Genomic DNA, 27,210 nt, shown 5'->3' with positions numbered 1-27,210 from the left:
GATCTGGCCGTCGTTCTAATGGCACGCATTTGGCCTTTTATGGATGCTTGGTTGTGATAAATATGCGCTTTGCTGTGGTGGTGTGTGCTCAACAGCAGCGTATATATAATTCATAATCCCCACAATGCTGCATTTATTGTTACATAAATGTCATAGTTATCTGTGCAGGACTAGATCCAACATGGAGGGTCCCTTCTCTTCCTGTTCCCACGTCATGTGACTCTTCTCTTCCTGGCCCCATCCTGGTTGATCATGTGACTCTTCTCTTCCTGGCTCTCTTCCTGGTAGATCATGTGACTCTTCTCCTCCTGGATCTCTTCCTGGTTGATCATGTGACTGTTCTCTTCCTCTCCAGGTTCTCCGTCAGTCCAGAGGTCTGCGCCGTCCGTCCCAACGAGTCTCGCCGGGGTCTGTGGTCCACGGAGAGAGAGTATGAAGAACACGTCTGAGATGCCTCACCACCCACCCCACAGGAAGTGACACAACATGGACCCCTTGCTAATCACCACCATGACCAAAGAGCAGTGATTGCCCCCCGCCCCCCCTCGCCCCTTGTGAAAGCCCAGCCCCCATCCCCGTCGTAACCTGGTCCGAACCGCTCTCTTTGTGGGGTCCCCCTCCTCGCTGCACCCGTTGGACCCTGAGCGACCTCCTGCCAGCAGAACGTGTTCCTCACCTACCTCCTCCTCCTTCCCCCATCGCCACCCCCTCCACTCCCCTTCACCTCTTTTATTGTGATCTCTTCACGCAGTAAACATGCCCAACATCCTCCCCTCCACCCGACTCCCCCCTCTCCCTTTCCTGCTCCTCCTCCCTTCCGCCCTCCTCCTCCTCCTCAACCTGCCGGCGGTCAGGCCCGACTGCTGGCTGATCGAGGGGGACAAGGGCTACGTGTGGCTGGCCATCTGCAGCCAGAACCAGCCCCCCTACGAGACCATTCCGCAGCACATCAACAACACCGTGCATGACCTGCGGCTCAACGAGAACAAGCTGAAGGCCGTGCTCTTCACCTCCATGTACCGCTTCACAAACCTCACCGACCTCAACCTCACCAAGAACGAGATCAGCTACGTGGAGGACGGCGCCTTCGCCGGCCAAGCCAACCTCCAGGTGAACGACTGCTTTCGGTCAAAGAAGTAGCGTGGCGCTCTGTGATGTCACGATGCAGGGGTTACCTCCCACTCTGTTGATATCAGCACTACATTATGATGGTGATGGACAGATAAGATGAGAGTCGTACGGAAACAGCAGAACCCGCAGCATCTCTCCATCCCCTCTCATCTGTCCCAACAGATCTCTTTGTGTAATATTGCTTTGAACAGTATGCTATGTTTAATCCAATATGATGGATTTTTTTGGTAATTCTGTATTTAGCGCAAGAGCTTTTACTCACAGCGGCAAATTAATTGGTTCCATATCCACATGGGAGAACACAATAATAATAATGGAAAACAAAATAAATACATTTTAATAAATAATTGAACTGCCATTTTAGTCCAATTGATTTAGTGCCAGAAACCGCTTCAGTAAGCTTGAGTTGGGGAACTGTCGATGAAACATCCAAATCCCCAGGGGGAAGGAGACACTGCTCTTAGTATTCACTCATCAGATTGTTCCAGTGAATAAACCCCTCTATCCTCTCCAGGTCCTTCAGCTGGGCTACAACAAGCTGACCAACCTGACGGAGGGCATGATGAGAGGCCTGGGCCGCATGCAGTGCCTCTTCCTCCAGCACAACCTCGTCGAGGTCATCGCCAGCAATGCATTCTGGGAGTGCCCCAGCCTCAGCAGCATCGACCTGTCGTCCAACAAGCTGGCGCGCATTGACCCCTCCACCTTCACGGTGCTGAGCCGCCTGATGGTGTGTGAGCTGGCGGCTAACCCCTTCCACTGCGGCTGTGACCTCTACACCTTCCTCACCTGGATGGAGTCCTTCAACAACGTCACTCACACGTACGACCGGCTCCAGTGCGAGACGCCCCGAGAGATGGTCGGCTACCCCCTGCTCAGTCCCATCGCCGCCGGCCACGCAGGCCGCAATGCCAAGAACATCCTGTCCTCCATCTGCAGGGATGGGATGTACATCCCAGGCATGACCTCCCTGCCCCCTGACCTGGACGGGACGTCTGGGATGGGGATGGAGATGTTCGGTGGCATGGGGCCGTACCACCAGCCCACCACCTCCTCCGGGGAGCACAGCTTCACGCCCACGATAAAGCTCCACCACGTGTCTCTGTCCTCCGCCTCCATCCTGGTGCAGATCCCACGGCCCTTCAGCAAGATGTACATCCTCACGCAGTACAACCAAACCTACGTGTCGGATGTGATGAACCTGAAGAACAAGAAGGAGCTGATCACACTGGACAAGCTCAAGTCGCACACAAACTACACCTTCTGCGTGGCGTCCATCCGCAACTCCCAGCGCTACAACCACACCTGTTTGGAGTTCGCCACACGGGCGCAGAAACAAGACGAGCTGCTGCCCACACCGTCCACGACGTCCCATTACATCATGACCATTGTCGGCTGCCTGTTCGGCATGCTCATTGTGTTGGGCTTCGTCTACTACTGCCTCCGCAAGAAACGAATGCACGACGAGAAACAGAAGTCCATATGTGTGAAGAAGACCATCCTGGAGATGCGCTACGGACCGGAGGTCGCTGCGGCGGTCGCCAACGATCCATCAGCGGTCCACAAACTCCAGGAGCAGTCCAGAGAGCACCACCAGTACCAGCATCACCACGGGGGGAAGCTGCCCATGTCCGCCTCCTCCAGTTCGGGCATGCTCCACTCGGCCAACACTAGCACCTCAAGACTCTCGTCCATACCCCAGGTGGAGAAGATGTCAACAGCCTTCTCCGACGCCATGCTCACAAGCAAAGGGAACTACATGGACGTCCGCAGCGGGGCGGCGGGGATGGACCGCGTCGGGGACGGAGGGCTCAGCCGGCTGAGGGACGACGACGGCAACGCCACCGACGTCGGCGAGGACTCCGACGACGACGGGCGGGGCTCCGCCTCGGAGATCTCCACCATCGCCATGGAGGTAGACAAGGTCAACCAGATCATCAACAACTGCATCGACGCCCTGAAGCTGGACGCGGCGGCGGTGGCGGCGGCTGGGGCCTCGGCCAACCACACGTCTTCCCCCACCTCCCCGCCGCCGACCAGCACTTCCTCCCTGACGCGGGGCATGATCCCCCTGTCCCAGGTCGTCACGGAGACCTGCCAGGGGAACCCCTCCAGCAAGGCACCCCTCCCTGCCCCCCTCCCGGCATTCAGCGTCCCTCTCTCCGAGCGCCCCGGGATCAGCGGCGGGGGGTTCGTGGTCACCCCGCCGTACCGGCCCCCTCCCCCGGCCAGCGCCGTGCGGCCCATCCAGCGGCAGATGAGCGCGGACGCGGCGGTGGTGATGGTCAACGCCGTGAAGAAGCAGTGCAGCACCACCTCCTGCGGCTCCGTGGGGAGGGACCGGGAGCGCGGGGGTGCAAGGGTGTACAGCCTGGACGTCCCTGAGCCACGGAGCCCCGACGCCTGCGGCCAGCAGCAGCAGCAGCAGTACCCGGAGCGGGCCAGTCCGGTGGGCTGCGGGGAGCCCCAGGAGAGGCTGCCACTGGTGGGGGGTGGCAGCTTCAACGGAGGGGGTGGTGGTGGGTGCGACAGTGGTGGTCTTGGTGCCCAACATCAGGACAAACAGAAGCATCAGCACCATCAGCAGAAACAACAACAACAGCAACAACAGCAACAGCAGCAGCAACAAATGCAACAACAACAACAACAACAACAACAGCAGCAGCAGCAGCAGCAGCAGCAGGAGCAACTGGAGGTGCAGCAGGACTACCATTGTTCGGAGCACCGCCACTCCGTCCCGGCCCTCTACTATGAGGGCTCCCACCAGGGCTCCCCGGCCCAGAGGGTCTCCTTCCTGAAGCCCCTGACCCGGGCCCGCCGGGACGCCGCCTCCTACTCCCAGCTCTCCCCGGCTCGCCACCACTCCAGCTACTCCGGCTACTCTTCCAGCCCGGAATACTCCTCTGAGAGCTCCCTGCGGATCTGGGAGCGCTTCCGCCCGTACCGCAAGGGCCACCGCGACGAGTCCTGCTATGTGACGGCTGGCAACGCCCTCCGCAAGAAGGTGCAGTTCGCCAAGGGTGAGGACCTCCATGACATCCTGGACTACTGGAAGGGGGTCTCGGCGCAGCAGAAGCTGTAAGCGGCCGCCGGGAGGAAGAACCACGTCCCTGATCGGTAGACGATCACGTCCCTGACACGGCAAGGCCGGCCAGCCGTGGGCGTCACCGGTGAAGGAGGAGGCATACTTTTATCTTTGAATATTTTGGCATGCGATGTCCTGGATTGAACACGGAGGGTGTGGAGGGAGGAGCTCTGACTTTTACGTTTGTGTGAGAAACATTCCAGTCGAGAGGCGTTTTGGATCTCTGTCCTTCAGCGATCCGCCAGTGGGAGTGGAGGGTGTTATTTTTGGCACTCTTTAATTAGTGCACAGTACAAAGTGCACATAGGGAGCGCACTATTTGGAACATCTCTCTCAGTGCCATCTTTTTATCCAGGGGTAATTGCAAACCATAGAGCGGAATAGCGTAATGTGTATGTGTTTTTGTGTGTGTGTGTGTGTGTGTGTGTGTGTGTGTGTGTGTGTGTGTGTGTGTGTGTGTGTGTGTGCGTCTGTGTGTGTGTGTCCACACTCATACATGATTCATCCAACCGTATGACTTTGCATTGCTTTACTCAGAATCACATCCACTGGGGGTCTGTGTTCATTTATTCCTTCAGGGCCACCATACATGTAATAGGATCATAACACACGAGCACTAGAAAGAACCATGACCCAATTATAAACCACAAGAGAAAGAAAGAATGAGTCACATGTTATAAACTGAAAACAGGATAGAGGTAGAGATATGAACGTTTTGGTGCAGCAGTGATAAATATATCAAGTAGATCAACGAGAGCATTCAAGGAGAATGCAACAACAACTAAATCAATTTGAGAACAGCAGTAGTAGTGCACTCCAAATCCTTTTGTCCTGCTCGATGCGATGCAGACTCTACACAAATTTGTGCACTAATGTCCACAGCCATGCGTTATAGAATCAATTACATTCCAAGAACCTTTGCCTAAGCTTTGCACTCAGAGAACAAGAGTGTGCGCTCTAAACTCTAATGGGAAGAGAAATTAGTTGGAGTTACTATTACTGCAGCCTGCTTGTACAACCTATTGCAATTACCTTCTCCTGTGGTCAAATAGGTCCATAATGATGGCCTAATTAACCAAGATGGTTGTGCACATGTTTAGACTTAAACAACACACAAATGGGATATGTTAGTAAAAGCGCACCGTAAAGATTAGGGTGCATTCCTCATGGCATGAGGCAGATGATTGCCTCCAGTCCTCTTCTTTAATACCCAGTCCGCTCATCAGCTCATGTATCCCTGTTGGGAGCTTGGCACTGGTCCTGCTCCGTTAATTGTTATTACAACCAGTCCAGGCTGCAGATGTCTCTGCCAGTGGATTTGACATCGCTCACAGCTCTGGTCACAACAGAGCGTCACTGCGACGAAGAGGCTTGACACTAATTGTGAATGACCATTTTGAAGTGTCTCCTGAATGACAGATACAGCTGCCATGTGACGCCCCCTCCTAGACCTCTGTGTTCTGTGTCTGCCCACCACTTCACCTTATTCAATTATCTTTGATTCCAATCACATATGACACCTCGTCCATGTGTGCGTTGTTTGATTCAGTGTTTGTCCACCTTTAGGTAAGAGCACCTTAAGGTGCCGTCCGATGAACTCCATGGAAGATACGCAGGCTTTCCATTCCTACTGCATCACAGCCTCCCCATCCATCCCCCCGTTCCCCGTCCGTCACTGTGTCTTCTATCGGAGGTTTGATAAGTTACCAATGGATGCTCCAGTGGACATACGGCTGCCACGCTGCATTCCCTGGAATCAGGAGACTGGCCCTGGTCCGTCTGTCCATCTGTCAGGCCTCCATGTGGAGGCCGACCCTGTCCCGGCTGTGGGGCCCCCCACCCTGCCCCCTGCTGCTCTCCGGAGCAGGAGGCGATGACGCGCTACATGTGTGGGAAAGTAATCAAAAAGAAAAGATCTCCCACCCATCAGGTAGGCCTCTGAGAACTCAGAGAGGATCCCGCCGATCAGGGGGGCCCCCGAGAACTCAGAGAGGGCCTCGCTGCAGGACGTGGGGAACCCGGTACTCAGAGGCTCTCGCTCCAGCAGGTGGGGAGCCCGGTACTCACAGAGGATCTCGCTGCAAGAGGTGGGGCGGGTCAGACCGCCACGGACTGAAATCTGTGAAGAGGTGAAGAAGAAAGATTATCTCTCGCTGTGAGTTTTTAGTTTTTTTAAGGAACCCTGGACTTTACGAAGGACTGTGGACTGAGCTCCAGACGCTGGAGGGAGTGTGTGTTAGAGGACTCTCGCGGGGCGTCTCTGAAGTGGTTATTAATAGCATGAGAGCAATTATTTCTTTTTTTTATGACCTTCACCCTTTTATGTGTGAACGACCGAGTGCCGACGAGATCTTTCAGCTGCCATTTGAATACGCCAACCTTTATCGGTACAATGTGAGACAAAGATCCAATAACATGTTTTGATTTAACGTTGGAGTGAAGGAAGGTAAATCACAAACAAATCAGTTCAGTTAGTTTTAGGAGGAACAAAGACTGTAATGTGGTTTCAGCTGCTCTGCTGCTCGCAGACCCCCGTTCATCAGCGTACAGGCCCTTCCCTATCGATGCCTTCGCAACCTTCCACAAGTAGAGGCTCATTAGCATTTTTCCCATTGCAATGTTCTCTGCCGAACACATAGTAAACATAACGTTTGCACCCAGGAGTGACAAAGCTCACCGCAAACATTAAAAAAGTTAGAAGCCCGCTGACTAATTAACTAAAGAGTTAGCGTCTAAAATGGCTGACTGCCTGCTACAATTTAATGCATCATCTCTAGGCATCAAAATGGGTCGAGTTTACAAAATGGAGTTTACAACACACTGGGGTCAGCACTGTCCATAAATAAAGCAATTTCTCACTCTGTGCACAACCTCTCAGTTGCTGGCCTCCGCTCAGACCCGTGCAGCTTGCAGCCATGCTAGGAGCTCTTGTGCATCGTGCTCATGAGATATATGCAACGTATATTCATAGTTCGGTATAACAAGGTACAAACAATCACACTGTGCCTTGTGCATCCACGTATGTTCTGCTCAGTGCGTAGGAGGCACACATAGTTCAACTGAATATGTCCCACAGATACTAATGGCATTGAATTTTATATTCCTGCTGCAAGGCGAGCCAAGTTTAATTTGCTCATGGTCACGACCCGAGGTTGTCCCTCGGGTCGATAGGCCGTCTTCAACCAAAGTCCCCGTCGCTTGCCCAGAGCCATAAAACCGAGCAAGCTGTGAAAGCGCTGCCCGTGTGGTGTTCTGTTAACGCTGCCCGTGTGGTGTTCTGTTAACGCTAACATCGCCCGTGTGATGTTCTGTTACCGCTAACATCGCCCGTGTGGTGTTCTGTTAACGCTAACATCGCCCGTGTGGTGTTCTGTTAACGCTAACATCACCCAGTCGTGGTCGCTTCACTTCCACCTCCGGACTCTGCAAAGGGAAGTGGTCAGAGGGCGTCTCTAAGCCGAAGGAAGCCCGACCTTCTTTCTTTTTGTTTTTTTGTACCTTGTAATGCCGGCTGTAAACTCTAGAGCCATCCCAGGACTCCAACTCTCCTTCCCCTCTCCTCTCCTCCCCCCTTCCCTCTCCTCCTCTCTTCTATCCTCCCCTCTCCTCTACTCCCCCCTCCCCACTCCTCCCCTCTCCTCTCCACCAGGGCTTCTTCCTGTCTTCATGGCTCCACAAGGAAGCCCTGCCAGCAGAGATATCTAACGCTTTGGAAATATGCAACACATTCCTTTACACTTTTGATGCCTAGGATATTTAGAAGGGCAACTGGTGAAGGGTGCAGATCTCCTCAGATGTCCAGGGCCGTAGTGGTAGTGGGAGTACCAGTGGATTGAGTGGAAGCTGTTGAGAGATTACCAACAAAGAGTTCAATGAGTGAGAGAGGAAACGGCTTCCCTGGAGAACATAGACAATCGGGAAAGAGGATGGAGGGGTAGGGGGAGGGGGAGGAAGATGTTAGAGAGGGAAGTAGGGAGGGTGAGGAGGGATCAAAGTGAGGTTGGGAGAGAGAGGTGGAGAAGAGGTTTCCTGACATTTACTGCGGCCGGTCCGGTCAAACATCCTTCACAGTGCAACAGTTTTTCTTGTGTCTGTTCCAGTAGGCCACCTCAATCTTCGTCTATATTTCTATAAGTCTATGTTAATATGGTTTACATGATGTTAATGGCGGGCCAGCCTGAAAATGAACGAGGTAAAGCATTTATAAGTACGTATGTTATGATGTCTGCCCTGAATGACCTTTTACAAAATGAACAAAATGTCCAAATACTAAATAAGTAAAAATGTCATGCCATGCTCACTCAACCATCCCCCCCAACAGACACAGACACAGAAAGGACATATGCTTGTAGGTCTCTCCAGAGTGTTTCATGGCTGAATAATTACCCCGAATGCACCCCCCCCCCCCCCCCCTACACACACAGACACAATAAGCTAAATTACCGTGAATAATAAGGCCTCTCTCATCCCTCGTCTTTAGCAGAGCTCCCTTGTAGCGCTGACAGCAGAACCCTGGATCAGTAATTCCCTGTCCTCCTTTCTCCTGCTCGTACGTTATGGCGTCCGTTAGCCAATGGTAAGGCTGGAAGCTCTGGCTGTGGGTCCACATTGAACTCATGTTGCTCGTCGACTGATATCTGCTGTTCGGCATCGCGGCCACAGATGATAGATAGAAGATAGATAGATAGATAGATAGATAGATAACAACTTTATTAATCCTCCGAGGGGACCTTCCTTTGTGACTGCAGCAGTGGAAAACACAGGATAAGATATAATACAAAAAAAATACTTATGAAAATCAAATGCTAAAGTAAAGACAAACAGAACAAATAGGGCAAAAAAGTAAAATATAAAGTGTAAATTATAATTATAAAGTGGCCTTGTATCAGTAAGTAGATCAGTGAGATGTGTGCTGGGATGTGGCCATGAGGAGTTGGTTAATTCACCGTACATTTAAAGGCGACTGAAACGCTGACGTCCCCGGTCGGGCGGACCCCTCTCCCCCTAATCCGACGTGTCACGCTAAGTGTTAGTTAGTCCTCCTCGTCGTTGTTCTGTCAGGAGAGCATTAGGAGGCCGAGGAGGGCCTGAACAAAAGCAAAGACAAGGTGTTAGGAGAGGAACTGGAGCTAATAACACGAGAGTCCACCCGTGGGAGAGCAGCACTATGAGCGATCATGGTCAGGCCAGGCCGCTGTGGAGCTGGACTAGCAGACTGTAGTCTGAGAGACGGTGAACTCCAGCTGTCTTTCCCTCTCAGTTTTAGTCCTCCTGATGCCAGCAGCGGAACAGAGTGGAGGAGGTTTGGGCTTTGATGCTCTTCTACATCGAGCGCTTTTTTTTTAGCGATGCATAGTGCCAGTAAAGTATTTTTCATTTTCACCTGATATGCAATGTCTCTTTCAAGCTCAGATATCTCCCCTTAAAGGATGTTAACGCCATCACAAACATGTCAATGTTGTTATAACCCGAGCAGCAGAGCAGCTGAATGAGGCCATGTTCGTCGAAGAGTAGGGCTCTGGATTGACTACAATAACTACTTTTCCGTCGAGACACATTAGCCAATGTACAGTTTGGCTAAATTTATGTTTTTGTTATTTTGTTATTTTCGCACAATATGCATAGGCTCCATGTGTCATGGGCGGGCTTGCGAAGACAGGAAGTGATTTAAAGTATCTGTGAAATATCTGTGAATTTTGTACAGTGGAAAAAAAAAAGAAATGTTAAAAAACAGTGAATATTTTATACAGAGCCTTGTTGATGTTTGTGTGTTTCTTAAGTTTCGGTTGAATGTTTTCTCTTTTTGTTATATAGTGTGTGTGCGAGTGTGTTTGCGTGAGAGTGTGTTTGTTTGTATGTGTGTGTGCTTTTATTTTGAGGGGGGTGGGGGGGCTGTTATGGGGAATATATGGTGTGGATTTTATTACTTGCAATGATCTATGTCCTAAAGGTTTAAGAGCAGAGAAAGCTTAAAATAGTGAAGTCCATCAACAGACAAAAGTGTTATATTTGCATGACTCCTTGTATTTTTTGAGAGATGAAAATATATTGTTGTGTAAAAAACTGAGTGGATGTACATTGAAAATATAACTCTTCTTACAGTTTAGGTTTTACGATTTTTCTTTGATTCCCTGTGGAGTTTCCTATTATACATCCTATCTGTCCTCCATCTGATGAGAAGATCTCCAGTCTCACTAACCTCTTTTTTTTTTTTTACCAAAACACAGATGCAATGCCGTCTCCTATTGGCTTAGAGCAGGACATACAGATGTTACATTCTGTCATTGGCTGGTTGCATCCAGGTGGTTTTACCTAAAACATAAATAACCTAAATGAACAAGCAAACTAAAGTCACAACATGCAGAACAATATTAAATTGAAGCCTTCACACTGCGACAGAGTTAACCATAGAGAGGGCCAGATGCAGGTATGTGTGTATCAGACAGATACACACATACCTGCGCACACACACACACACATGCACACATACATACATGCCTATACACACACACACGCGGGCGAGCGCCGCGCGCGCGCACACACACACACACACACACACACACACACACACACACATCCTCCCACCCACCAGTCCCAGGAGCCATGACTCCTCTATCTCTCTGGGTATTAGAGGATTAGGAGAGCAACAGCCAGCGGCCATCTTGTTCTTAATGCCTGCTTGATGGGGACCTGATCCAGACGTCAGCGTTCAGGTTGAGGTCCATGGGGGCCGTTGGGGCCCCTGTACCCCAGGGCTTTAAACAAACTCCAATCCGTCAGTGAGGAGGCCCCAGCCCATCAGTATGGCCTGACCCAGTCAGGAACGATGTGACATGTGACATCCTGTGCTCTACCTGAATATATATATATATATAAAAAAATATATATAGATAATATATGCATAATAAATCAAAACACACCTGAAAAAAATATTTATGGCCACGAAAAAGTTCCTATTTTGTCTAGCCTTAATTCAATATGGATTTTAAAGTAATTTGATGTCCATGATACACAAAAATATGATTAAGTTGAAATGAACAGTGTAATAATCAGTAGGTGGCCATAGAGCTGGTGTAACGTACGTATCAAAGGACACTACACATCACCGCTCAGAGGGTGGAGTCAACACAGCAGGGCCTCAGTGATGAGTGAACCACTGAAGGGTTTACATAGGGACACCCAGTCAGGAGGCCCACGCCAGGGTGCAGTGCAGGTCTCACATCCTCCTCTTCATGAAATATCCTGACCGAGACAAGAATTGATTCTGGTAAATGAGATTCCAATGGAATCGATGAGAGCAATCCACTACTCTGCGTCTTCATGGTATCCATCCAACTGTTCATTTGGCCAGCAGGAGACTTCAGTGAATTATCTCTTCGCCGTGTGGTGACCAGTGACCACGGTACATAATCACCAGTCCAGTCCCACCAGTCCAGTCCAAACTGGACTGGTGACAGTCCAAGCTGGACTGGTGGGACTTCAGTTTACCACAAGCAACTGCACCATCCCCCCCCCGCCCCCCCCCCCCCCCCCCCCCCCCGTCCTCTTTGAATTAGCAGTTAGCAACCATCTCCGTACCTCACATCAATTACCTCAATTACCTTACTGTGAAAAGTAGCCCCACTGGCTACTTTTCAAAGTTATCATTTCAATTGGATTAAATTGCAGCCTTATTGGATGAGGAGCTCCTCCATTAGCGGAGAGGGATAATCGGCCGCGCCTTGACCCGCGCCCCCCCCCCCTTCCCCCCCCCCACACACACACACACATAAAGACACATACAGACACACAAACACACACACACAAACACACCTGCATGCACACATACATACGCACACAGATGGACACACAGACACGCACACACACACATACACACACACACACATAAAAGCACAGACACACATACAGACATATACACACACACCCATATAAAGACACTTACAGACACACACACTCACACACGCACATACACAAACAGACAGCTGAACCTCCAGGTCTGGGTTCACATCCCCAGAGCCGCGACCAGAGGAGAGAGAGATCTTCAGCTCCTTGGATTAAGGAACTGATTCCTCCTGCTTCTCTTCATCCTCTGTTGCTGACTCTGACATTCTCCCCCTATTGATTTCTGAACAGAAGATCTATTTCTATATTTGCAATGAATTTGTACGTAAAGCCAAAAACAGGGTGCGACGTGTGAAGGTATTGGGGTTTCAGTGCGATGGTTCCTGTCTGCAAACACATGAAGCCTTTGTTCCATGGCTCTGCTAATGGACGGCTTTCTGTGGATGGCTTTCTGTGTTTCTGTTTCTGTGTGTGTGGTGGATGTGTTTCTGTGTGTGTGGTGGATGTGTTTCTGTGTTTGCGGTGGATGTGTGTCTGTGTGTGTGGTGGATGTGTTTCTGTGTGTGCCGTGGATATGTTTCTGTGTGTGCGGTGGATGTGTTTCTGTGTGTACGGCGGATGTGTTTCTGTGTTTGCGGTGGATGTGTTTCTGTGTGTGCGGTGGATGTTTTTCTGTGTGTGCGGTGGATGTGTTTCTGTGTTTGCGGTGGATGTGTGTCTGTGTGTGGTGGATGTGTTTCTATGTTTGCAGTGGATGTGTTTCTGTGGATGTGTCTTAAGGGTGAGGTGGACGTGTTTCTGTGTTTCTGTTTCTGTGTCCTGTGGCGTCCTGTGAGGGGGAGGATTTTTTTGGTTTTGGTTATATTTAGATGTGTTGGTTTGAGCTAATAAAAGCAATGCCAGGTTAGCCCAGATGAACCACAGCAGATAAAAGGAGAGTTCATCTCCATGCTCTGCTCCTCCAACTCCTCTACTACTTTCCCTTTTTAATTCAATTAATCAGGCAGCGAGGTTTGCACACCCACACAAATTTACACAAATAAAAACATACATATACACACAAACACACACACGCACACACAGAAATACACACACATGCACACACACACAAAAATATACACAAACAAACACATCCAAACACATTCACACACACACACACACACAGACACCGCCCCTAACACACGCACACACACACACACACATAGGGCCTCTTGCTTACCTTAGGGCCCACTACGAAGGAGGAGCCGATATATGTCAGTGAGGAGGGGGGGGGGGGGGGAGGGGGGGGAGGGGGGAATGAGAGAGACAACTGAAATGGGTGTTTCCAAAGAGCCACTGAAAAAATGTGATGTGTGTTTGTGTGTGTCGGGGGGTTATTTTGTTTACAGAGTTGAGCACCACTTAAGAGAACACAAGAACTCAATTAGAGAGACGAGGAGAGACAAGACGACCAATGAGGCGGAAGGGAGACTTCCATAGCAACTGGGCCAACATGGGTGGGGGGGGAAGCTGCTTGTGTTTTTGGGGGGCTATTTATAGTCCTCATTGCTGTGGGTTTCTGTGTAATTCTGTAGCAGCAGGACTAGATCTCATATCCCCTCAGAACTGACATAAATCTGAAACAAAGACTAGTCCCTGCTTTACGGCGCTTAATTGATGAAGGCTCATCAGATGACCCCCTCCCCAGGGAGTCTTCTCAGATAGGACAGACTTTGATATCACATCTCGGGGCTCTGAGGGCCAGTAGACCACAGACCCTGCTGGGCGGAGTCTGTGGTGCAGAGCGGGCCTACGTGCCAGAGGGGTCGTATAGGACGGGGCAGTCATGTGTGTGCATGTTGAGCTCAGGGTCCTGTTGTCGGCTGTGTATGTGTGTGTATGTGTGTGTGTGTGTGTGTGTGTGTGTGTGTTTGTGTGTGTATGTGTGTGTTGAAGGCAGTGGTCAGATGGCTTGTCCTTCATCTGTCCATCAGAGGCGTCTGTGACGGCTCCAAACAAGCCTCAGCTGTCGTGTCGCATGAATCCCCTTCTCCACCCCCCCCCCCTCTCTCCCTCTCTCTCTCTCTCTCTATGTTTCCTGGTTAGTAAGCTCTTCCTCTCAGCCTCCCAGTCGTGTTCGTCCTGTTGAGTCTGAGGATTACAGGCTGGATTAACCCTCCATGCTCAGTTTACAGACCAGCTCTACATCAGTTGGTATGTTCCACATCCTCATTTGACCCCTGGTTGGACACGCCCACAGTGCTGACGTGCACGTTTTTGACGTGCACGGTGCTGACCAGCACGGTGCTGATGTAACGTTCCTCCAGCAGGGCTCGGCGGCTGCATTCCAACTGTAACGGCCTCAACAACATAACCTCACAGTGAACCAATCGCATAAGAGGGCAAAACTGGCCATTATTTACATTAAATCAATTTAATGTGGGGCACCCGAAATCATTATAAATTCATCATTTATTTTGTATGTCTGACCATGGATGATTGGCAGGCGGATTGATCCATCATACGACTTCTGGGGGAGACACCCATAACCCTCGCAACTGCTCCCTTTAAACAGGCCTCTAGCGGCTGATCCCTGTTAACCCCTGTGGGGCCTGGTTCAGAAGTGGCGATCAAACCAAGGACCTGTCTACGGGGGGACAGGGGGTCGAGCCCCCCCCCCCCCCCGCACCGACCCCCCCGCTCTATGGATCGATCCAGGAGGAGACGGAGCGCAGGCCTTTGGTTTGGACCAGCCTCACCGATACAAACTAATCACAGCAGGCTATCTGCTGCTCTCTGTCGTCGACGGCGACGGAATAAAAGCTGTTATTCTGTGCGCCTCCGGGCGACAGCCAGTATTTAAGAGCTTCAATCCTAAGGATTCAGTCTGCTGCTATTTTCACATCTAGCTTGCATAGTAGCGTTATATTTCTGAAGCTTACTATTAGAAAATCCTGTTCAGAAAAAAAAAAGAAAAGAAGAAAAATAAAAGCCCGTTCAGCGGCTCGCTGCCGTTCAGTGGCTCGGTGCCGTTCATCGGCCTGGTGAACGGCAATGCTCAGCGGGAGGTCTGGTGCACTGAGTGGGACCTCAGAGTATTGACTCCTCCAATAAACCCAGAGGCCTCCCATGCACTCTCACATGCGCTCTCACATGTGCTCTCACACGCGCTCTCACACGCTCTCTCACACGCTCTCTCACACGCACTCTCACACGCACTCTCATCACGTTGGTGAGCTAACCATTTAGGAAGACTTCAAATCAACCTTGGGCTGTTATGTTTTCAACACGTCAACCTACGACATGATGAAGGTTATCTTTTATATAAGCAAGACATAAACACATTTAGTCAATTTTTTTCTGTGTAATCAAAGTATAGGGTTATTATTTTACATAAGTCATAACACAGTTCAACACATTAATAAAATGCATAATTTCCTGGCCTAATGCATTCATGAGCTTTACTGACCCTTACTGCCATTAGACTACGTTTTAATGATGTGATTTAAAGTTATATTCAACAACACTAACTCTCTCTGACTGCGATAATGAACTAACCGAGTGGTCTGTAACTCCGTTTCTATTTCTAAATCAAACAATAAATTATAATAATATCAATCAGAAAAATTCAAGTTATACTCCTGACTGTAGTTTTCCACTCATTCACGATAAAAAATTATGTAGCGTTTGCGGCCCGACACTGCAGGGACTAACTAGTGCCATGATGAGGACACAGCGGGGCTGACGTTTAACCGGAGAACCAGGCTTTATTATCCTTTCCGTACAACTAACTATGGGGTTGGAGGAGTGCTCAAAACAATATGGTGAACCCGACCACTGGCTAGCTGTTCCCGCCCCCTATCCCAACTGGCCTATCAGGCTGAACTAGGGCATCTTCTTCCCCCCACAAACTCCCCATCAATCCCCCCCATAGTCCTGCTGGGTCGCTACACGCCCCCCCCCCCCCCATCTAATTCCTCGTCCCTAAGGAAGAGCACAGTCTTGAATGCAACCCGGGAGTCGCTGTTCCCTCTGCGACCTCCTTGCTCCACCATCAAACAGAGGAGTTCCCGTTGTTGCTGCCGTGTTCCTCAGCACCACAGCCCCAAGTGGCGTCACCTCCTCCCCTTGAGGCCCATTCTGTTGCTGTCTCAGTGAAGTCCTCCTGTGGCGAGGTGACCTGACCCGCGCCCTGGGAGTTGTAACAGGGAAGGCGGGCTGATGATTCCCCCGGTATGGTGCCAACCTATCCCTGTGCATCACGACTGTGCGGCCTCTGGGAGCCAGTCTGACTCTATACACATAGAGTTTTTTTTTTTCATTTGCTGTCCAGCTTGGGGCAACAGCCTTTTACCCTCTTAGGTCCATACACCCAGGCAAGGTCCCCAGCCTGCAAGTCCTGCCCCTTAGTGTGCATGTCATAGCATCGCTTCTGACGAACCCCTGCCTGCTGGGCCTGGTGTCTGGCGAATCTGTGGGCATTTTCCAGGCAGTCCTGTAACTGCATGGCATACTCCGGGCCAGCCATGGCTTCTGGTGCATCGGGCGGTCGTCCGTAGGTCAGTTCTGGCGGCGTTCTGAGCTCCCTGCCCAACATCAACAATGCAGGAGTACAGCCAGTTGATTCTTTTACTGCACTGCGGCACGCCATGAGGATGAGGGGTGGTTGCAGGTCACAATCACTCTGATCTGGAGCGGTGGTGAGGGCTAATTGGGCGCCTAAGATCCGCATGAAGCGATCCACCAACCCGTCACTTTGAGGGTGAAGCGGATTGGTTCTTGTCCTCCAGATGCCAAGTTGGCTACACATGGCGGTCAATACTTGTGATTCAAAATTCCGCCCTTGAACGGAGTGGAGCTCCGAGGGTGTTCCAAAGCGGCTGAACATTCCTTGCACCAAGGCTTCGGCCACGGTTGTGGCTTTTTGGTCAGGTAGGGGGTATGCTTCAATCCACTTTGTGAAGTAGTCGATGGCAACCAACACATACCGGTTCCCTCTGCTGGTACGGGGAAGTGGGCCCAACACAACGACAGCAACCCTGTCCATCTTTGCCCTGACACGCTGCTGCTGTAGAGGTGCACAGGACTGACCTTGGGGCCCTTTACGTGCGGTACAGGAGTCGCAGCGGCGACAGTAGTCCTCAACATCTCTCCTGCTCTGGCCCCAATAGAAATAGTAGCCTGCCGTAGCCGTCTCAATGTCTTTGTCACCCAAAGTGACCTGTGTTGTATGGTGAACTGAAAGGCCTGGAGTTGTTCGATCCATCTGGCAACATGTCCTTAAGGCTCTTTAAAGGACATGAGCCAATTCAAAGCAGCATAATCAGTGCGAATGGTGAATGGAAGGTCGCAGAGGATGTGCTTGAAATGGTTTACTGCATCAATCACTGCCAACAGTTCCTTTTGCGTGACACAATAGTTCCTCTCCCACTTACCCAAGGTACGGCTGTGGTAAGCAACAACCTGCTCTCTGTCAGGGGTCAGCTGCGAGAGTACAGCGCCAAGGCCTGTGTTGCTAGCGTCCGTGTCAAGGATAAATGGCAACTCTGTGTTTGGTGCAGCCAGCACTGGATCCTTACATGAGGCCTGTTTCAGCTCATGGAAGGCTGCATTCTGTTGTGGTCCCCATTCGAACGGTGTGTCTTTGCGCATTAAGACGAACATGAGGGCAGCTACAGTAGACAACCCAGCCACAAAGCGCCTGTAATAGGGTGTGAGTCCTAAGAACGATCTCAGCTGGTGGATGTCAGTTGGGGTAGGCCAATCCCTGATGGCTGCTACCTTACCTGGCTCTGTCATGATGCCAGTTCCACTGACCTTGTGGCCCAAGAAGGAGACCTCTTGCCGTAGGAAGCTGCACTTCCCCGGGTGAAGCTTCAGGCCTGCGCGCTTGATCCGCTTCAGTAACTCCATCAGGCTCCCAAATGCCGAGTCAAAACATGGTCCATGGACAAGGAGATCATCCAGGTAGACGAGGCAGCGTTCAGAGGGCATATCCACAAGGACCTTTTCCATCAGCCTTTCAAATATGGCCGAGGCGTTGCATAGCCCGAATGGCATGGTGGTGAACTGCCACAAGCCACGTCCGGTGGTGAAGGCGGTCTTGGCTTTGTCCTCTGGGGCCATGGCCACCTGCCAGTACCCACTCTGGAGGTCCAATGAGGAGAACCATTCTGAACCAGCCACATAATCGAGGGACTTTTCTATCCGCGGCAGTGGGTAGGAGTCCTTTACAGTTCTGTCATTCAGTGGTCGGTAGTCGACGCAAAACCATGAGCTTCCGTGCTTCTTAGGAACCATTACGACTGGTGACACCCACGGACTCTCTGATGGCTCAATAATGCCAGCATCCCTCATCTCTTGAATCATCTGATCAGCATCAGCTTGGCGGGCTCTGGGCAATCGTGTAGACCGCTGGTGGATTGGCTGGGCATCCCGTTTTAATAAAGTGTTGGACCAAATGTGTTTGGCCAACGTCGTTGGGGCCAGTGGCAAAACTGTGTCAATACTCATACAGGAGGTTCCATAACCTATCAGAGTTTAGGCCTTCCCAACTTTTCTCCCAGATGCCTCGGACAGTTTTACTGGCTGCTGACTCTTGCCCAGAGATGGGGACCACACTTGCAATTTGTATGACAGCATGGGAGTGTGACTGGGCACATGCGTCTGGTTCTGGGGGTATGAGGTTGTCAGACAGTGGAAGAGGGCTTTCTGAAAAAGGGGCCTCCCATTGTGGAGGACATGGTGGGTCCCCCTCCGCATTCCCATTCTCACCAACCTTGTTGGCCATTTCAGAAGTGTGGGGATCATTCAGGAAGGGGATGGACGTCCCGTCTTTGAATGTTACGGTACGTGCTCTGAAGTCTAGTGAAATGCCTGCCACACACAGAAAGTCCATTCCCAGTAAACAGTCCTCTTTTATTTCAGTGACCCAGACTGGATGGCAGGCTGAGTAGGTCTCTATTTCAATCAGAGCCTCCCACCTCTCCAGCATGGGAGCCTTCCCTCCAGTAACTGTGGTGGGTTGAACATCTGTTGCTCGTGTTTGGGTTCCAGAAGGCATGAGGTCTGGGTTCAGGAGCGACACAGTTGAGCCTGTATCCAGTAGGGCTTTGGTCCATTGGCCATTAACCAACACAGGCACTCTACAGCAGTCGGCGGTGAGTGCATTATGGGGAAGAAGAGCATGGGTGGACAGGGTGGTGAAGCGCTTTTGCAACGGGTCGTGTGTCATTGTCTTTGGGGAGCAAAGGGTGGCTCGGGTCGCTCCCCTTAACACCGAGCCTTGAGCGTTTCCGGGCTCTTGCAGGGCAGAATCAGGCACTGTACAGAGGCGCCATGTGTGAACTCTTTGGTGGCATTTCCAGCAGACTTGGCGGTCGGTCGTCCGGTGGAATCACTTTGCGTTCGTAGCCCGTTGGGTACCAGTTAGGTCCAGGAGGCTAAACGGCTTGGGGCTAATCCACTGCCAATGCTTTATCTGGTGCTGCCTCCAAGGTCTGTGGGTCAGCAAGTCGGACTTGCTGGTGCAATGGGAGGGGTAAGAGGCCACGAATGAAGGCTACCAAGCGTGTTGTATTATCCGGGTTCCCGCACCCGTTCATTGAACCTCTGTCTCATCACAACTGCAGGAGTGGTGCTCTCAAAACGCTTCTTTAAGGCAATAAATATAGCTTGTGGATTTCCTAGGTTGGCTGTGGTCACATCCAACAGAACTCTTCTTGCCTCCCCTTCAAATGCTAAGACTAATTGAACAGCCCTTTCAGCCGGGGACCATTCGCTGGCTGTCGCTAGCAGCTTAAACTGGGCGCAGTAAGTTTCCCAAGATGTGAGAACGTCATAACGTCCCAATTTTATGCGGCTGCCCCTGGGGACGGGGTCTGGGCCAGGTTTTTGGAGAGTAATCAAGGCAGCAGTAAGTGCAGTAAGTCAGAGCAGGAACTAGGTCACCTGGTTGGTTAGCAGCAGCCATGGACCTAACAGGGGCTACGATGGGGGGCTAAACCCGTCAAGCCTCCCCCTAGGCACAGTAGCTGCCTCCGTACCCTCGCCGGTCTGGTGGTTAGACTTGGAATATGGTACGTCGAGGGGAACCTTAACATTTCTGTCAAGAGCAACTGCTGCATAAGCATCATTAGCTGTGGCTGTGTAGGTGCCAGTATAGTTGGTGCTCATATTTATATAGTCATTGTTGGCTTTATTAGCATCAGCATGCCTCCCCGTTTCATGTGGTTTAATAACGCAGAATTGTGATTCCCCCATCATGGACATTATGCTGCCTCTAGAGCTATTAAGGAAATGTCCAAAAGCACGCTTCACTGCAATGCTCATTCTCTGCATGAAGTCATTTTCTATTTGAGCTGTAATGTCTTTATGTAACTCTGGGATAGACCTTGGTTGGCCACCAACTTTACCTTACTTTACCTTTAACTTTTACGATCTTTCGGGGCGGTGACAGCATTGTTGTCTATTTGGCTGAAGTCCGGTCTGCATGCATGTCGATTGTATACCTCTCTCTCAGCGGCGCGTGGCTTGGCCGTCGCGGTAACATGGAATGGGCTTTTCTTTACAAAATCTGGGACTTCAATCAGCAAAGTGGCGAGTGGTGAGTTAGAATTTTCTTCCTTTCTCTTTTCAGCTTGGCTTGCATCAGATGGTTTTATCATTGGTGTGTCCGGCGGAATGTATAGGTTAAAGAGGTCAGACTTTCCGATTCCACCTTCAGCCATCTCGATCCTACGGTAGCAGCTAGCGAAGGTAGCCCGCGCATGTGAGGGGAATGAAGGCTTGGATATCCAACTTCTGACACCAGTGTAGCGTTTGCGGCCCGACACCGTGGGGGCTAACTAGCGCAATGATGACACAGAGGGGCTGACGTTTAACCGGAGAACCAGGCTTTATTATCCTTTCTGTACAACTAACTACGGAGTTGGAGGAGTGCCCAAAACAATATGGCGAACCCGAACACTGGCTAGCTGTTTCCGCCCCCTATCCCAACTGGCCTATCAGACTGAACTAGGGCAACTCCTTCCCCCCACAAACTCCCCATCAATCCTCCCCATAGTCCTGCAGGGTCGCAACAATAATTTGTCCATTTATTGGTGCTTCCGACTGAAATACATACATGATATTACATGAGAATAAAGTATTAATTGAAATTAGCAATTGCATCCAGACGGCCAGTTGATTTTTCAGGATGGCCGAGCGGTCTAAGTTCAGGTTGCAGTCTGCTCCGGAGGCGCGGGTTTGAATCCCACTTCTGACAATATTTTACAACCGATTCTGAGATATAAACAACAACATTACGTTACGATTATTATAAAAATAATGCTAATCGTATTATAATTTATTATTATTGTGAGAGACAAGGAGATCAACTAATAATGAATTAGTTAAAACAAGGAGATTAGCTTAAAGTAAAACAAGTGAAAGGTTAACAGGCTAGTTAACAGACTAGCTAACAGACTAGTTACACTCGGGCTCAGGTCCAGGAGAGGTCAGATTGGTGGTGTACTTTGTTATTTATGTACCTAATCTTTAAGGCAGTCTTTAGTGACCAGCGGTACTGAGTGTGGACTCACTTCTTGAACTCAGGGACTTCTGTCCGTGTCTGCGTTGACATTTCACTAAAAACAACAGTTGATTGAATGATTATTGAATGGTGATTGAAAGGCATGCAGATTAAATCATTCATTTGAAAATGTGTGTATCAAGAGTCATCAAATCATTATAAGCTTGCCTTCCACTATATGGACTTTAGCTTAACTTGGATCCCAGTTATAATGATTACAGTCGATTGTAGAGTGAATCACACTATTAGCCTACCCGGTACTCTGCCATGTAGAGTAACATTAGAAACAGTTCCCACCCCTCATGCCCGGAGCTCTTCTCCTCAGTCAACACAGTCTCACTCCGAGCTCGTCAAAAATCGCCGCTTGGTCATGGGCTTTGGGTTCAGCTGCTGTTGCAGAAGGGTCTCCTTGTGCTTCTTCATTCGATGCAGGGGGTTTTCAACTCATTAATCCCATTGGCTAGCGGAGGACCCGATGGCTGCACATAGAGAAGCTATGAGCATTCATCCCATTGGCTAACGGATGACCCGATGGCTGCACATAGAGAAGCTATGAGCATTCATCCCATTGGCTAACGGATGACCCAATGGCTGCACATAGAGAAGCTATGAGCATTCATCCCATTGGCTAACGGAGGACCCAATGGCTGCACATAGAGAAGCTATGAGCATTGATCCCATTGGCTAACGGAGGACCCAATGGCTGCACATAGAGAAGCTATGAGCATTCATGCCAGTGGCTAAAGGAGGACCCGATGGCTGCACATTAAGGCGATTTTACAGTGAAATCTGTGACATTACTTAACACAACTACACCAACGTGTCCTTGTTAATTACACAACATGTATGGGTTAAGGCTATGGACATCAGTTGTCCTGTTTTGTGCTTTGATTGAGAGAAACAATATTTTTTTTGATCAGTGTTGGGCAGCTGAGGTCGTTGCTATAGAGATCACGTCCGCCCTGAGACACACTCATATCAACCAGTTCACACTAGAGCTTAGATCGGGGCCAGAAAATGAAGCCCGAGCCCGTGCACGTTCTGTTCGAGACCGGCCCGACACATTAACTGTAATTATGAGCCAGAGTGAGACTTCAACCCGACAATTTTTTGAATACATGTGTAACTTTCAACAAGTCCTCCAATTCATACGACCACATAGGTCGTTTGTTCCGCCACAGATTACGACCCATTGGAACGTATCCAAAACGAGCGAACGAGGGCCTCTACAGGTTGCGGGAGGTACGAGGTTATCTTTCTGTGAAAATGGCGGACATGCTTTTTATTCTGGGTGGAAAATATGATATTTTAGTATAGTTACGCCATTAAAAGTGTTTGTGTAAACATTTTTAGCAAGAAATGTGCATTTTACTTCCATAATCTTCGCTCGTTGAATGTGAAGGATGTTTGGTTTGATAGTTATGACAAAGAATATTTCAGGTCTCGACAGAAAAACATGGTTGCTATGATGGTTGCTATGGACGCTGAAACCAGCAGCTCGCATGCCGTTTTAATCATGGCTATAAAACCATCGTCTTTGCTGATTATGTTATTTTATGTTACCGTGTAATGATGTTATTTTATTTAATAACTTAAAAAAAAACTTTAAGCCCTGAAGGAAAAGATAGACCACCAGACTTCCTCGAAGCAATGAGAATGATCTATCAAATTCAAGATGGGAGCATAGTGATATAGTGCCAGAGTGGCGAAGTCACGACCTTTTTTGACCGTTTGACCGTTTATTGGGCAATTGTTCAGTTAAAGGCTGTAGAGTAAACAGAATGAGAAAGACTACACGTCTAGTATGTGACGTCACGCTTCCTGCGACTGGCTTGGACAAGACCGACAATCTCCCCATCGGCATAACTGAAACTCTCCACATGCCCCGACTTATAATGGTTGTCACCGCTCTCGATGCTTTTATCCTCCCCTTCGGAAAAAAGCTGTGAAGTGGAGCAGAGAGATCGACATGAGTTCCAAGTGCGGGTGGTAGCGTACATGGGCGTCAGTTTGGTTTGAAATGTGCTGGGGACAGAGACGCATTCGGAAGTAGATTTTCAGAAGTGCTAGGTAGCATACAATGAGGGTGCACTATTTTTTCTCTCTTAAGTGCCGGTAATGAAAGGTTCTGAAAGACGGCATACCCATGTAGCTAATTACTAAGGAATAAAATGTAAACAAAATCTGTCTTGCACGTTTTATGAAGAAAACGTTTCCAAAAAGCATCGGACATATGACCCACTATGTTCTGCTCCATGTATCCAATGTTAACAACGTGACATGACATGGCTAACCTACCAACATAAACAAGAGGAGCTAGAAAAGGAAATTAACTGCGTGTTTAAGTTCAGAAGGGGCAAACGTGTGGCTACACACAGCACTACAAAAGTTGTCAAGATTGAAAAAGAAAAAAATATTTGTTGCACAGCTGAACGCTGTATCACATCATGAGCTGGCTGACCAAAACTCATGCACTCCCCCGCACAATTATTCCAGAATTCAATCAAAGCAAGAATGACGAAAAGGCACTTTGTGTTAACAAGAGACTGACTCCAACGACTATCAATTGCATGTTAAAACAGCCAACCACTTGAGTGCAAGAAACACATAAGACCTCGCCACAGCACCAGCAAATCTTAAGCAATAAATATTCCTAAAATTTCATACATCATCGCAACCAAAATTTGGAATTAATCAAATAAATTACAGATAAATAATAGTGAAATGGCTACTTTTTGGTTGAACACATTTTAACTAAATATTTATGATCCCCCAATGTTGACCTGAAGTTGGAGCCGCTGATTGGTGGACTATCCGAATGGCGGTAGGCCAACTAAAAGGTGTCTGAATGGGGGCATGTTGGAATGGCCACATGTAACCATAACAACGGTTATAGCTAACGTGTACTTTGGACAGTATGGGACGGGGACGGAGTAAGGCCGTGACGTACAAGTTGTTCTGTGCTGTGTCCTGACTGGCTGAAGAGAAATAGCTACGTTGTTGTGTTCTAAAACTGGACCTGGCGACTTGACATGTACAATCTCTGGCGACTCCTTGCGACTCCTTGCAACGCGCTACAACGACCAACGTCTCGTTGCAAGTCGTTGCGATGCGAATCTTTGGTCTGAACTGGGCTTTAGCAACAGTGAATTATCAAATGTAATTCACCACCGGAAGTTGTGAAGAGCCCATGCAAGTGAACGGAGCGTTACACGGCATTGAGAAGACCCGTGTAATAATCCATAATAATTCAACTCAATTACTTATTTATTTTTTACAAGTGGTGGGTACAAATTGGAGATTGGAATGTACGTCAGCAGAGAGCAACAAATAGGTTTAGAGCCAATTGGTCCCGCCCCCAGGAACGTTTTTTTTTTTCCTTTTTTCAGCTCAACGATTTCAGACCTTTGACTGTCAGGAGTTTCAAAACGAATGCGCGAAAGAACACTGCTAATAATCACGTGATTCAAAGCTTGCGCCTGTGTGGTCAAATCTCTGAAAAGTCACTGCTGAAAAGTCAGTTCTGAAAAAATACATTGCATTGGTGTAAATTTACACCTTTACAAGTTTTTAAAAATAAATATTCAACCTTTCAAAACTTATTTCTCAATGTATGAACACCTGTTTGCAGAATCCCATTTACAAGGTTTCAAAACCGGGAAACAATGAAATACACTGTTAGAACAGTGCCAGATTTGAAACTGCAAATGCGCTGGTGACATTTTTTAAACTTTGAAAATGTGTTGGTGAAAATGATGAAGAAGATAAAATAGAACACAAAATCATGTTTACAGATGTTTTAATTTTTTTTTCAGGCTATAATCTCTTTTTTCAGTGTTGCAAAACCTTTTTTACAAGGTGTTGAGTTTTCAAACCCAGACTTACAAGCCTTTGAAACTTTTCTTTTTCAGGTTTGAATTATGGCAGGATACTGGCTCCATACCTCTGCTCCTTACATGGCTTCAAACCACGTGGGCGGCAACGGTGCTGCCGTCAATTGTGTTGTTTTTTTCGTAAACGTTAGCTTTCATCCGCTGGTTAGGAAATAGACAGATATTCCAAGGTTTCCTTCAAAAGGCAACTTTGAATATGTTTCTATTTTCCGCAGTTTAGACTTGTAATTAATAAGTTACTATTTTTAATGAACTTGACTCGTTTTTTTTAATCGCTGTCTGGTGGCTTGTGACGTCACTCTGAGAGACGCGCACGGACCGATTTTATAGTGACACAGCCTATAACCTATTCTTGAAAGCAAAACACCAAGCTCATGGATTTAACAAGGCAGGGTTATTTGAAACAATTAATTAAATATGTGTGAGAGGTCATTCCTCCTCCTGAGTGTGCTTCCTAAAAAGTGTACACCCCTATTGTCCACAAGCGCCCCCCCCCCCCCATCCCCATATGGATATGGAGGATTGTCGCCAGGTCCCAGTGGTGGTGGTGTTAGATATATGAGAGAGGGCATTCAAATATACTACAATGATGAATTAGGAGGCCGAAGCCCTAAAGGAAGTTATGCAATAGGTGACTGAGTAAGTATAGCTATAGACCTGGGGTCTCTTTTATTTCAAAGGGGGTCTCAAAGGACACATATCATTATCAACCTAAAAGATCCAGCCCTACAGGAAAGGCTCACACAGCATCATCAAATGCTCCATTGAAAATGCATTGGCAACAAGCCATTGCTAGAAATGAATCTAAATTAGTTAATAAGTGATAGAAACTTGTCCATTAGACCTTCAACCAGGGTGCATCTTGGGATTACTCTGTGAAAATTGTTGGTCTCTGGGAAAAAGCCGGCCCTAACCCTAACCCTTACCCTAACTCTAACCCTAACCCGAAACCTCAGACCCCCCCTTCCCTGCCCTCGGGGTCTGACCGGGCCAAGTTTCATGTGGAGGTCCCAGTAAGGCCCTAGAATAAGGTATTCAAGTTTCAGGGCGGTAGGACCTTCCTATCTCAAAAACGGTCTTTCCACCACATTCTGAACCACTAGGTCTTGCAGTCAACACTTCTGAGATGCTTTGTCCAAATAACAGTCAATTTGAGAAAACTTTTTTTTCGCTAAGGGCTAGAAATCCAAATCCCGGAGATGTCGTTCTTGGGACCCCGGGAAATTTGCGTAGACATTTTGGCATCTCTAGAAGAGGGGCGTGACCTCCAACAGTAGAGAAAATGTACATAAGACAGAGGTTAGTTTCTAGTCCCCATTTTTTGTGGGATGGAGGTGTACATTTGTGGCTTAATAGCTGGTTCAGACTACACGATTCTCAGATATTCCTCAACGATTTAACATGTCACACTATGCGATCACAGAGCCAGGAAATCGGGGCTTGTCTCGTCGGAAGTCTGGCCACACTACAAAATTCGAGGGTGCGATGCTCTCTACTTTGTATCATTCACGTTTGCAAGATATTTATAAAATCTAAGGTTTAGAACAGACATAAATGTTTTTTACTTTTTTGTCATAAAGGTTCCAGTTTTATATCTGCTCAATGCAGCAACTCGTCCTCACAGTAGTTGCGTTGCGCGTGACATGAGCGATACAACGTACCCGCAGCAACAACGTAGCCTAGCAACAGAGCGTAAACAATGGATCCCG

General features: G+C 48.9%; 1 protein-coding gene across 1 annotated transcript; it reads left to right on the top strand.

Annotated features, from left to right (window-relative positions):
- Positions 1 to 756: 756 nt before the first annotated feature.
- elfn2b (extracellular leucine-rich repeat and fibronectin type III domain containing 2b) lies at positions 757 to 4,213 on the top strand (the record flags this gene model as incomplete). Its single annotated transcript, XM_079746106.1, has 2 exons — positions 757 to 1,110; positions 1,646 to 4,213. 2 exons carry the CDS (start codon positions 757 to 759, stop codon positions 4,211 to 4,213), a joined length of 2,922 nt encoding a protein of 973 aa, XP_079602232.1.
- Between the last annotated feature and the right edge of the window lie 22,997 nt (positions 4,214 to 27,210).

Source organism: Pollachius pollachius (genome assembly GCF_949987615.1).
Source record: "Pollachius pollachius genome assembly, chromosome: 11".
NCBI classification, from domain to species: domain Eukaryota; kingdom Metazoa; phylum Chordata; class Actinopteri; order Gadiformes; family Gadidae; genus Pollachius; species Pollachius pollachius.
The sequence above is the reverse complement of the archived record's forward strand: the minus strand, read 5'-3'. Positions and strand labels throughout refer to the sequence as shown.